Source organism: Zerene cesonia, chromosome 27, assembly GCF_012273895.1.
Source record: "Zerene cesonia ecotype Mississippi chromosome 27, Zerene_cesonia_1.1, whole genome shotgun sequence".
Lineage (NCBI taxonomy): Eukaryota > Metazoa > Arthropoda > Insecta > Lepidoptera > Pieridae > Zerene > Zerene cesonia.
The window spans coordinates 3,929,251-3,942,557 of NC_052128.1; the positions used below are offsets into that span (position 1 = coordinate 3,929,251).

Here is a 13,307-nt window from a genome sequence, read left to right on the forward strand (position 1 = left end):
AGGACAGGGGCGATGATATCAATTATGGGGACTATCATGTCACGACCGATGCAGTCAGTACCAAGAGCCTTCGATGAATTGGACAAAACATTCTTCTTAACATCACAGGCAGAGAATTGACAGAAATTGAACGGTGGGAAATTAGGAGTTGGTGTAGATGAAAGATTATTTAAAGTACCTATTTTGGTATTAGCATCAAAAGTGAGAGGAGCATCTGAGAAGTACTGATTCAATAGATTAATATCAATATTTGAGGAACAGTTATTTGAAGATTTACCAACTCCAAGTGATTTAAGAAATTTGTATGTAAAATGCGTATTAGTATTCTTCACAATAGTGAAGTGCGGTGTGCAGCAGAGTGCGGGTGTGCGGTGTGTGGTGTGCGGGGTGTAGTGCGGCGCGTACCGCGTGCAGCAGGTTGCGCAGCGGCGCGGGGTCGGCGTCGTGCGCGGGCTCGGGCGCGGCGCGCGCGGCGCGGTAGCCCGCCTCGCGCAGCCCGGCCACCGCCTCCACGGGGATGCTGCGCACCTGCACACACACACACGCGCGTACGCGTCAACTTTTTGTTATCTACTGGTTCACCGGGTTTTCGGAAAATAAAATCTATTTGGATAAAAATAAATTAATCACTTTTTTCACAAACGACGAAGAATGCTTATTCCAGCACTTACATAAATAACTAATATTCACGACCTACATTGATATTATAACACTATATGAGTTACATCTGCTCTCTAACGCAGCACGTTGGATACGATCTTTAGAGTGCAAGAGTGAGTGATTTGTACTGAGCTGATAGCTGACGCGATTGAAAAAGGTTAGTGTTTTTAAAGAATGCCACTATTACATCATATAATAAATGCTCTTACAAATGAAACAGAGTAATTTAAAGAACAATTCAAATGTATACTCTTCGTTATCTACGTTATTTCAAATTGCACATTGACTGTCACAGTTAGTACTAATCACTTGAGTACACCGCTCGTCTATAGACTTACATAAAAAAGAACTCACCCCCTCTTTGAAACATGTTAAGCCAGGATGGATTTTGCGCACTTCTTTCTGTCGCATGTCAATTAACTTCTTAACAATCTGTAAAAGATTAAAACAAAACACGTTTGTATTTTTGTTTTTCTACAAAAAAAAAAAAACGTCAATTCACCAAATAGCAAACTGCAATGGCAGATTTGACCGAGATCAACAAGTTAGAGAAGATTTTTTTTGATTAAACTTCAACATTACACCTTATAAATAACTATGATATATCCCTCGGATTTCCATTGTATTCTCTTACGCTATAAATAAATTACAATACCTCTTTCTGACGGCGTATGACGGACGTGAACTTTGTGTATACAATTCTTGGGTTGAGTTCGCAGTGCATGAGAGTGGCCCCTTCGTAATCCTTTATATAGCCCTGATACATGGCGCGGGGTAGCTTTATGTCCTTGCTGAAACCTTGCTTCTTGAAGTAACCTATCGGTAATGTTAGAGCTTGTTTACAATACTGATATCAGGTATAAGTATCCGAAAGAGTAATCAGATCTGGCTCGAAGGACCATGACGTAAGCTAATGTGCGATGAATATTAGTAATGATTCCAATGTTTTCAGAATTGATTGTAATTTAAAATAACCACAGTGTCTATATATATATATATATATATATATATATGTGTTATTGTGTGTGTCTATATATATATGTGTTCAATGAAATTATTTTTCCGAAAACTGTCTACCTTTTAATCATTATAATCAAATCGTTCAATTTTACACATTTACACTAAATTCCTTATTAAAACCTATATCCGTTAACCACATATGAGTTTATTGAAATTTGACATCTACCCTCAAACTTACAAGTAAGAAAAAGCCCACTAACCAATAGCGAACTCGTCGGCGAAAGTGAGAAAGTGCAATATATTGTTGCGAATGTGATAGTCTTTGAGGTGGTTCATCAGGTGCGTGCCGTAACCTTTCACTTGCTCGTTCGATGTCACTGCGCAGAATACGATCTCACTGAAACCCTAGAAATAAATATTAATTAAATTAGTGATGATGGCTGGATCTTTATAATAAATAACATGTAATTATTTTTGAAAACGGTTATTATATTAATTTTATGTAATATATTAAACATTTAGTATCCCGTTTTTATAAATAAACTGGATGCACGCCCCCTCTTCGCCCGGATAGTACTTTATCGTTATTGAATCACTGGTACTAAATAACCAATTATACCATCTTTTAAGTTGGATCAAACTGTACATATTGTGCAAATTTTATTAAAGTCGATTGAGTAGTTTAGGCGTCCATAGCTGACAAACGTGACAGGTAATTTATATATATTAAGATTATTAAATACCTGTGAGTGAAAAGTCCTAAAACAGATGCCGCCAATCGGTCGCCCTTCCTTGATAAGAGCTAATGTTTTGTGTTTTCTGAAAAAAAAAAGAGACGTTATTTTCTCCTACTTGGTTTATTATTTTTAAAAGTCTTATAAGTTTACTCGTCAATTTGATATATTAAGTATAAAAAATACTCTTTTGCTTTTTTCCAACCAACTGTATTTATGTGTTTAGCACCTTCGACTCGACGAACCGATTTTGATGATGTTTATTTCATTTGAAAGCTGGTGCCTTCCGTGTGGTCCCATTTCAATGGATTGGATTAGTTCTGATATTTATATTATTTAAGTGTATCGTAAAACATACTCACGGGTCAAAAACTAGTTGCGAAATGTATTCCTTAGTCATTTCGGGAAGTTGGTGGGAGAAAACGTTGTGGAGACCTGTCAACACACATTTCAATATTTGATTTTTTTTTTAGTCAAACATTAATCCAGGAAAAAAATTATGTAAAAAAACTCAAGCAAAATTAATTTATTTAACGGTAAAACTAAAATACATGAATCGGGAATCATCATGTTATATTAAAGCTATCAGCTATATGAATCTTGGAGATTGTGATGAATTCATTTGGTATTTAACTTTAAATTATAATGTTTTCATATATATTACTAACGGTCCGCCCCGGCTTCGCTCGTGGTACATATATAGTCTATAGCACTCAGGGATATACGATAGTAGTAGTCATAGTATATACGATACCTATGAGCCACAACATGGTCTGCTTGTTGACTGGGCCAGTGAGAGAGTTGCCAATGACATGGAACTCTATCAGTTTCCTCTGCTCTTCGAGTTTGGCGGCTTCATCCCTTGGTGCTTGCATTTGAAATAATGCCTACAAAAAAAAAACAGTCAAACGTGAGTCGATATTAAGTGTTTATGGAACCCTTAACAAAGCATATTTGAAAAATATAACATCATATCTGAAATTTTTAACTGTCTAACTAGCACGGGTGATGAGATACAGCCTGGTGAAGGACGGACGGACAAACCTTAGTAATATGGACCCGTTTTACATACTAGTATGCTACATATCGTAGGGAGAAAAAAACAAAGCATATTTATGCAATTCATCATGTTGCATATCAAAAAAGGAGCTCTTTACCTGATCAAAATTTCTATTAACGAAAAGAAATAAATAACTTACTACCAATTGTTGTATTGTATGACTAGCAAATAATAAATCGTGAGATTTATCTGGATTTTTAGTTTTTCTTTAAGATAATGATTAGATAGCCTGCTTAGATAAGAACAATCTCAGATATTATATATCACAGCATTCATTGATACTCGCTCTTAAATTAAAAGATTTGACTGTGTTGCTATTGCTGATTTTATGTTTCTATTGTGAGTAGGTTTTAAACTGTTTTCTAATTTGATTTAATTTTAATTTAATTTGACAGTTTCGTTTGCTATAAAAAAAATATGATAATATACATAAAAACTCAACTGGTTTATTAATTAAAAAAAAATCGTCTACATGTGAGTTTGTGTGTGTGTGTGTTGTGTTGGGAGGGCCTTAGAGTATGAGGTAGGTGGGGGTGCATGTTAAGGAAGGAGCTTAGATTATATTGTGTTGGTGTGTCTGCGGATGAGGCACTTTAATATACTAACATCAGGGCCACACATATAGTTAGGATCTGAGATGGTGGCCACGATCTCTGCCACAGTCCTCTCGCTGACGTCATCGCTCTCTTCTAATCTCCTCCTCTTGCCAGATGAGATCTCCGACCGAGATTCCGCGCTACGCTTAAGATTCTCTTGCTTAATGCAACCTAGAGGTAGATAAAAAATTCTATTTGGTAATAAAATAATATTAAACATTGCACATAATACTGTATTTATGGATGTGCATAAATTTTCAACTGGCTTAAGTTTGAAATATACAGATTTTTTTTCAATTCAATGCCAATTGCAATTGTATTTATCTACAATAGAAGAGAATGGTGTCCTTTGGTATTTCAGTTTAACTTTTTGGTTCACAACTCTATTATTGTTTAGAATAACATAACCTAAAACCAATTCAAGAATGCATCCAATAGTAATGCATATCCAATTATCGTGCAAAATTTCATGCAACCCGACCGAACAAAGAAACATTGATATGTAAAACCCAAGGTACACGGTCACATACGAAAGTATCGCTAAACACTCACCAATTATATCTACGAAGTTAGATTAACGCTTTAAGCATTCCAAATCCAACCTTATGCGAATGACTTAAAGTTGTTTTCCCAATGTGTGCATACGAGCACACATATTTGCGAGTAACATGAGACACGTGTTTCGAAATCAGCTCACAATTGAGAATATTGCGCTTATGTCATAGGGACGTTTTTTAACGTTGAGGTGTGTCTTGGGTTTTTTCATATCAATGTATAGAAATCAAAATACCTGATGACAGCGACACAGTGGTGAAGCCGTCTCTACTCTCTCCCGTCGCGGTAACGCGTTCGAATTCACCGCGCTTACCAGCTGACAACAAAAATGCTATTCTGAGGGTCTGATTACCATTAACTGCCATTTAGTGACTAAAAAATTTCACGTGCAGAAATTTTGCATTTAAAACTACCAGGTGTGCTACAAAAAATAATGTTTCACCTACAGAAAATATTATGTATTTTTCGTTTATCATATTATTTAAAACATCCATCAACATTACATACATCCGCACGAAACTTTACTTATAACAGAGTGAATAGCTCACGTGTCTTGTCCAAAATGGTCTGCAGGTGATTGGGCGGCATTTGTTTGAAGTCCGGGTCCCATATTGGCGAGTTGGCGCTGAATATCTCCTCCTCGAGCAAACCCAGAAAACGTGGGAAGTGGTTCAATACTAGTACCTGCAAAAGAAAACTTGTTACATCTTTTTGTAAAGATAGTTTGGATAAGCAAAAAATATTTTTATAAAAAACTAAGCTTTCAAATAAAAAAAGAATCAACAGAAGCGGTTCACCTAGTCCAAAGTTCAAGGACACCGGGGCCTATATTCACGAACGTCTGTAGTATTTTAGTTAATACTTTTAACCAGATTTACTTTGTTTCTTAATATCTTAGTAGCATCGACTTGACTATAATCACTTAGTAATTTTACAAATTTCTAAAACTGTTAATAAAATAAATAATTTAAGTTATTTATCAGACGATATAGACTTATTCTCATCCAGTTATCTGACACGATACCTCACATTTTATGGTAATTGGTCATTGCTTATTAATACTCTTTCATATTTTGCCCGGCCTGAAATTAGGCGCTAATCGAGTAAATAGTGGCAACTTCAGCCCGGTCATTAAGTATGGGAATTACTATATATATTAGAGACATTTCGTGTGGAGAGGACACATAAATACACTTTGTTTTAACATACACTGTAAAAACAAATTGTATTTATACTGTGAATAAACCAAATAGTTATTATTTGTTAATGTGAATGGTAATTATTTGTTATAATATAGGTTGATAGTAGTATACTCAACGTCACTCTCTTATTTGTACCTCAAAAAATCTTTATTTCCAGTTCACATGAGTATACATAATTGTTACTGCAGCACTGTTACTTTTAATGTATAAATATACAAACCTCAAATGAGGATAACATAAACTTTAGATCTATACTAAGACAGCTTGTATCATAGGCCTGACACCGTTCTAATACCATAACACCTTTGCAGACTGGCCTCTAAAGTTAACAAATCCAAATTGAACTATGATATCCCGGTCCTCCCCCCCTCCTCTGACTCACTCTCTTCTCAGGCGGCATCCTGTCCCTCTCGGAGTGACACTTGTCCATGAGCTGGCGGCAGACCGACTTGAACACGGCGCGCAGCAGCGTGCGCCCGAACACCAGCGACGTGTCGTAGTGCGGCAGAGAGTCGCAGAATGCCGGCACGTGACAGAATACCAGCCATCTGCAAGTGTTAATCAATATTTCTTTCACTGGCTGCACTACATAGTATAAAACGAAGTTGCTTTCTCTGTCTGTCCCTTTGCCCCTATGTATGTTTAAAACATTAAATCCACGTAACGTTTTGAAGCGGTTTTATTTAAATACATAGTGATTCTTTTGAATCACTCTATTAAGAAAGGAAATTTTATATGTATTTTCTTATTGGAATGGATCTTCCATTAAACTACTCGAATTTAACGCATGCGAAGCCGCGAGTTAAAGCTAGTATATATTAAAACACTAGCCGCTCGTCTCGGCTCCACCCGGCAATAAGAGAGAACCGGGGTTAAAAATAAATAAAATATAGTCACTTAGTAAAACTTGGCACTTAGTGAAGATGTAGCTTTCTAAGGAGGGAAGTATTTATGAAACTTGTTACAGTAGTTTTGTGTGAAAATATTACAAACATGCATACAAAAACACATGTTTAGATCAATATCGTAATTTTATTATAGGAATGCTTAAGTATATTTGATCTCATCTCTATCATTATTTTATCATCTTGTGAGCAATTCATTGTTCAGTGTTGTATCATTATGAAAATGTATGAGTTGTTACCTGGTGTAATTAATTTGATATGCAGATATATCTTCGGGATTTGAAACTTGCTAGAAAAAAAAAACAATGTTAATTTACACAACCAAAAAATATAAATTTTTTCAGAGGAAAGATTATTACTTCTATAAAAAACAAAATTTCTATTTCAATTAATTGTATATAGAAAAAGAATAAAAAATTTCGTAATTTACCAATTTCCTGACACTAGGAGTTTCAAAATTCCAATGATTAAAGCAATGTAGGAACATCTTCGCCAGGTCGTACATAGTTTGCCATTCCCTCTGCGGCAGGGTGTTGAACTTGTATAGCACAAAGTTGGTGATAGCTCGGGCTATGGAGGGCTTCTCGAAGGGCGGCTGGCCGAGAGGACCATCTATTTGCGGCTCTGAGCGGGTGAGGATGCATTTTCTTAACAACTGAAATTGCAAATTGAAATTGTGCATAATGGGGCAGTTTTTTATCCATAACAGCATTTCATTAGCCTAATTTTTTAAAACACGTATAAATCTTTATTTATTTTGGTACTGAAATCCAATATAAAATATCTCTATGTAATTACTGCAGTAAAACTGAAACTACAGTGATTAATGTAACATTTAAAAGGTTTTATTTATGTAGATATAATAGTATAGTCACAAACTACAATATATTTTTCCACAGTAGTGCCAGAAATACTTGATACCAGATCATACTTTAGTTACTCAATTGCCAGAATCAATTACTTTACATTTCATAAAAAACACTAATTTGAATTATTGTATAATTTTAAAAGCAGTGGTGGCTCTGTGGTGAGAACCTCGGACTTCAAAATCGATAAGTCGGGGTTCGAGACCGGGCGAGTGTGCAGGAAACAAATTGATTTTTCAATTTATCTGCGCATGTAGATAACATCACCACTGCTTAAAACGGTGAAGGAAAACATCGTGAGGAAACATGTCCGAGAATCAAAAGTTCGACGACATGTGACATCTGCCAACCCGCACTTGGCCAGCGTGGTGGATTATGGCCTGAACCCTCATAGGAGGCCTGTGTCCCAGCAGTGGGAACATAAAAGGGCTGATGATGATAATTTTAATCAGAGTTTTAGCTCCCTATATAGGAAAAGCATACACACATTGATATGCTGGTCATGGTGGGCTGGTCACTAGTTAGACCAGTTTGTGTCCATGGTACAAACATAATTAAAATACTGAGGGACCACATACATATACAATGGTGAATGAATGCTTGAAATCAGACCAGTAGTTACCAAGATTAACACACAGTTAAGCAAACGTTTTACATTTAATAATGTAAAAGCTTTGTATGATGATGTATACATTTGTATACATCATCATACAAAGCTGGATGTATGGATAAAAAAATGGAAGTATGGATAAAAAAATATACCTTAAATAAAAAGTAATACACTCTTTTTGTGTCTTGATCATCCTCTCTGTGCATTGACATGAATATGTTTTCCACATCAACAACAGCTGCAAGTAGCCTATTGATTTCAGCGCCCGACAGGCCTTGCAGTTGGGTCACATGTTTTTCTGCAAAACGCAATGCTCTTATTATTATCAATGTTGATGGAGGATAGATGATTTTAATCTGTCACCTGAGCAGTTTATAATCATAAGCTAAATATAGTGCATAAATTAAAGCATTTTTTTGTAATACATATTTTTTAAATACGAATATCGAATATAACATAGTAAATTTAATTTTTAGTTTTATAGCATTGAAATGCTTTATAAATGAGAAATTTTGAAAGAATAGAAAAAATTTGATCACGAGGCAGGATTCGAACCTGCGTATCTTGCCTAACCGTAGCAACGCCTAGCCTCTCGGCCACCCGTGATCCTGCCACAGTAATCAAATTTATTCTACTCTTTCGGTTTCATGTGCCTAATTTTTTCTATTCTTTCAAAATTTCTCATTCCTACAACATAGTATTTAAGTACACATACATTGATGACAAGCCATGACAAAATATTTCACACATGGCTTGACTTAATGGGCATAATTTAAAAGGGAGAGTACATTAATTATTTATTTATAGATATATAAATCAACCTACCTAATATGTGGTTGCAATTCCGGCAAGGGTCTGTAAAGCTGGCCAGAGGTTGGTTATCTGTCCGCGTATTGGGCCTGGCTGTCTGCTGTGCCACTGGAGTCTTCCAGCCATTGCAATTACATTCTGGGGTCTGAATTGAAAATTTGACTTTTAGCAAATAAGTAAGAGAGTCAATTTGTTGGTCAAGCATTTGCAAAACAAAGTGTTTATATTTTACTGAATTTATAGGAATAGGCCCCTTTAAAAGCACCTCAGTTTACATTCTGAGTAGTCATATACATTAACATTACATTATTTTACATTAAGAGAAATTCAAGAGTTGTAATAGGTCTATTAACATCATATTACACTGAAGAGAATAAATTTATACCTGACAAGCAGAGTAAATGGCCAATTTCAATAATTTCTTATTATGTGGCCAGTTGTACACTTGCAGCTTCCTTTGCTGGATCCGCTGCAAGTTTGACTGTCTAGACGCTTGGCCCTCACTGCTAGCGGGAGTAGCAGCATTGCTTGATGAACCATCATCAGCGTTAGCACTTGACGACGCTGGATCATAGTTGTTATAAAATTTTTGAATTTTTATTTCAAACATAATTCACGTATAACGAAAATAAACGGATTGCGGCTAAGTATTAGCCAGAGTATACATTGAAAGTTGTTTATTTACCTTCATGAGTGTGTGTTTGAGAATCAGCATCTGAACCGATTGCTATGGCATTTATGTCATCTGTCATTGGCGTGGTCATTTTGGTGCAATCACTAAATTATGCACAATTTAGGGTGTAGTAATACGCATTAGGAATATTGTATGTTTATTATTAAAGTATTAATACACAAATGTAGTTTCAAAGAGATTTATAAAAGTAAATAAAAAAACAGACGCAATGCAACACAACGTTAGGATATAAACGTCAATGTCAATGTCAGATAAAGCTCTTGCAATGAAAAAGTTTTGAACCGTTGGAATCAAGGCTTTTAGTTGTTTCTTCGCGATGAAAACAAAATATATTCTTATAACTTTAGTAAACATAGATATTAATTGTTGAATTAAAAAAAATTATAAGATGTAAAAATAAAAAATAAATTACCCGAATAGGTCAGATAAGGATACTAGGTGCTACAACTTAAAAAGTCCAAATTTCGCTAATCTGAGTATTTGAGCGTAACCTTCGATAATTATTATCATCACATTTTTTGGGATAATTGTTACGTACTTAAAATATAACAATACGTATAATTAAATGTAAAATTGACCTTATTTCAAAAGAGCAAGTAAAAATCTTACCGGCTCTTCTCTGTAGAAACTTCTTTGCAAACCGATTTATTATAACGATACGAAAGTGATAAGAAGTCTAATTGAATAAATATAAGTTTGAGTTTGTGTCTCAAAAATATAATACAAACAATTCAGGCAGCATTCTTTGTTTTTTTTTCTATTATTAATACTAAATACTATTATTTAAGATAGATACAAGATAATATTATTGTGATTAGATATAATTTTTTTGTCCTTCTCACTACACTAGGTGTATACTTACTAATTTAAAATAACCGCTGTCTCTGTTTGTCTGAACGTACACTTAGATATTTTAAACTACCTAATGGATTTTGATTGGGCTTTGATAAAAAAAGACTCAAGTGTATCAAGAGGAAGCTTTCTAATTAACTAGCTGCAGGGCATAGCTTTACCCACATACCTGATGTTATATAGCCAAATCCTTTATCAATAAAGGGACTATTTTGCACTGAATGTGGTAGTCGAGCACGCTTCGGCACGAATTGGGCCAGCTCGCACCGGGGAAGTACCACACCCCCACAGAAGACTGGCGTGAAATAGCATTCTGCCGTGTTTCGTTCGGTGAGTGGGGGAGCCGGAGGCTCATATCCTTTTCCTTTATTCCTATCGCAAATCCTTGTAACATAAAAAAAAAAACAACTGAAACAATTTTCCAAATCGGACCAATAGTTCCTGAGATTAGAGCGTTGAACCAACCAAACAAACTCAGCTTTATACATCCGTAGTTTAACAACCGTGCGAAGCATACCATAAAATAAAAATCACTTCCAAAATCTATAGGAAAATAATTTCTTTGACTTTTCTTCTATAAAAAATGATTAAGTCTTTGAGTATGTGTCATGTGATCTCACCTCCCTTCAACAAGATTGTCCTTATATAAAGCACTTTCATTTCGTTTCGATCTACCGAACCCTTTTAGGCTCAAACACTTTCGCAGAAAACCACTTGAAGATGAGGGACTGTTAACTCACGTCAAATCCTTGATGTTTTTTTTTAGGACCTACCTATAATATAAATTCGAATTTATTTATTTCTTTCTAAATTGTATAAAATAAAATAAATGTTTACACAGCATTTATTATTACGTATTATATTATCTTGTGACCGACCGCCTCCTTGGTACAGTGGTTAACGCGTGAGCGTAGAACAGAGGGGTCCTGGGTTCGATTCCCGGTGGGGACGCACAAAAAAAAATGTCTCGGTCTGATAGGACACAGAAGGCTGATCACCTACTTATCCCTAAAGAAAATCGATCAGTGAAACGGATGTACATCATCTGCCCCATACCCCACTAGGGGACACGGGACTTCACTTTTACTATTATATTATCTTCCTACCATTTTACAGGCGTTTGAAGCAGATATGTCCAAAATGTTAAAACCATGGTTATTTCAGAAGTTACACAAAAAGATATCAGAGTGTGCATGAGTTTCAGTACGACAGTAGGTACCTACAGCGGGAAAAGGAAGGAAATTTTTTTGCTTGCTTCTCCAATGGAAGCATAGACAAATTCCGGCCAATGAAAGTAGCTACCTACTTTTAATGTGAATTTTACGTATTCACGTCATTAATTAATATTTTAAATAGTTTTAGTATTATGATAATGTCCAAGGACTTATCTTCAAAGGTCACGTAGAATAAGTCCTAACTCAAACAAATAACGGCGGTTTATAATCTTGCTAAATTATTCTACATACACCTTAAGTACCATATGTTGTGCTTAGGAGAGTTCGCGAAGTATTCTGCCGAAATTGCCAAACTACTAATATATATGTATATTTTTTGATGTGGATAAAATTGCATGATTTGATTAAAAGCAGATGAATAAATCCATCAATACATATATTAAAGCCCAAACCAATAAGTATAACATAGTTTTTAATTAAGTGCCTACGAATGCATGATTCATTCAACTTCCGTTGCTACAGACTAACTGTTAAAGTGATCTGAGGATCCTAGGTATTACGAGAGCAAAGAAAAAAGTAATGTTCCCCAATAATATAATGAGGTAACTACATATGGAACTTAAAGTAATGAAAACATCATCATCATCATCATCAGCCCTTATATGTTCCCACTGCTGGGACACAGGCTTCCTGTGAGAGTTCAGGCCATAATTCACCACGCTGGCCAAGTGCGGGTTGGCAGATGTCACGTGACGTCGAATTTTTGATTCTCGGACATGCCGGTTTCCTCACGATGTTTTCCTTCACCGTTTTAAACAGTTGTGAAGTTACATACTACATGTGCAGATAAATTGAAAAATCAATTTATTTACTGCACGCTCGCCCGGTCTCGAACCCCGACTTATCGATTTTGAAGTCCGAGGTTCTCACCACTGAGCCACCACTGCTTTTCAAACAATGAAAATATAATTAAAATTATTTTCTGTGGAAACGTCACCAGACTCTTTACAGACTTTTGACAATTAATTTGACAAATAAAACAAACAGAAATTTCCTATCAACTATAAAAAGAAGCACGTCAATCAGTTGAAATCCACGGATACAGATAACAATAGAATTATCAAATAAAAAATAAAAAAAACAAAAAATGCAGACGAAATTATGAATGAGAACCTAATTCGTTTTGTGGTTAATCAAGTAAATCGATTTATCAGCAAAAATATCCACATTGCAAGCATTACCCTCATCATTTCTTTCAATAAATTTAAACTACAGATAAAATTAAAAAATATATTTACTCTTCTTAATTGCATCTATTATTCATTGCGTAAAATAAATTCCAATTGCGCGCGTTACAATGCTTCATGTAACTGAATAATTCTGGTTTAACGATATCCGAAATGAATGACATTCAGAATTACAATTCCTTTGCAGCGAGATATGTACGATCTAGGTACATTTTAACCGAAAGCATAATGAAGTAGTAAGCTATATATTTACAATTTTTATTTGAATTTACATTTGTGGTAATAAAATTCAAAACATTTTGTTTTATCTGTGAAAATTAAGTTGTCGACATAATGCGTATCTAACAAAGTAACTTAAAGATCACAATTTTTCGACTGCGA

At 35.1% G+C, this 13,307-nt stretch overlaps 1 protein-coding gene across 2 annotated transcripts in view; it reads right to left on the bottom strand.

Moving 5' to 3' along the window:
- The window catches only part of LOC119837452 (histone acetyltransferase KAT2A), a 13,614-nt gene extending 3,723 nt beyond the window's left edge, over positions 1–9,891 (bottom strand). The window contains exons 1-17 of one of the 2 annotated variants that reach the window (XM_038363037.1): positions 9,644–9,891; positions 9,344–9,522; positions 8,974–9,103; positions 8,301–8,446; positions 7,103–7,327; positions 6,912–6,961; positions 6,150–6,315; positions 5,114–5,249; positions 4,801–4,881; positions 4,021–4,181; positions 3,109–3,241; positions 2,717–2,789; positions 2,364–2,439; positions 1,881–2,025; positions 1,316–1,476; positions 1,015–1,092; positions 406–528 (exon numbers count right to left, since the gene is read on the bottom strand). In XM_038363037.1, coding sequence (XP_038218965.1) covers positions 406–528; positions 1,015–1,092; positions 1,316–1,476; positions 1,881–2,025; positions 2,364–2,439; positions 2,717–2,789; positions 3,109–3,241; positions 4,021–4,181; positions 4,801–4,881; positions 5,114–5,249; positions 6,150–6,315; positions 6,912–6,961; positions 7,103–7,327; positions 8,301–8,446; positions 8,974–9,103; positions 9,344–9,522; positions 9,644–9,722 — 2,142 coding nt within the window. In that variant the 5' untranslated portion in view covers positions 9,723–9,891. The remainder of the gene's footprint in view (positions 1–405; positions 529–1,014; positions 1,093–1,315; positions 1,477–1,880; positions 2,026–2,363; positions 2,440–2,716; positions 2,790–3,108; positions 3,242–4,020; positions 4,182–4,800; positions 4,882–5,113; positions 5,250–6,149; positions 6,316–6,911; positions 6,962–7,102; positions 7,328–8,300; positions 8,447–8,973; positions 9,104–9,343; positions 9,523–9,643) is intronic. The other variant, XM_038363038.1, reaches the window with a different exon arrangement.
- Between the last annotated feature and the right edge of the window lie 3,416 nt (positions 9,892–13,307).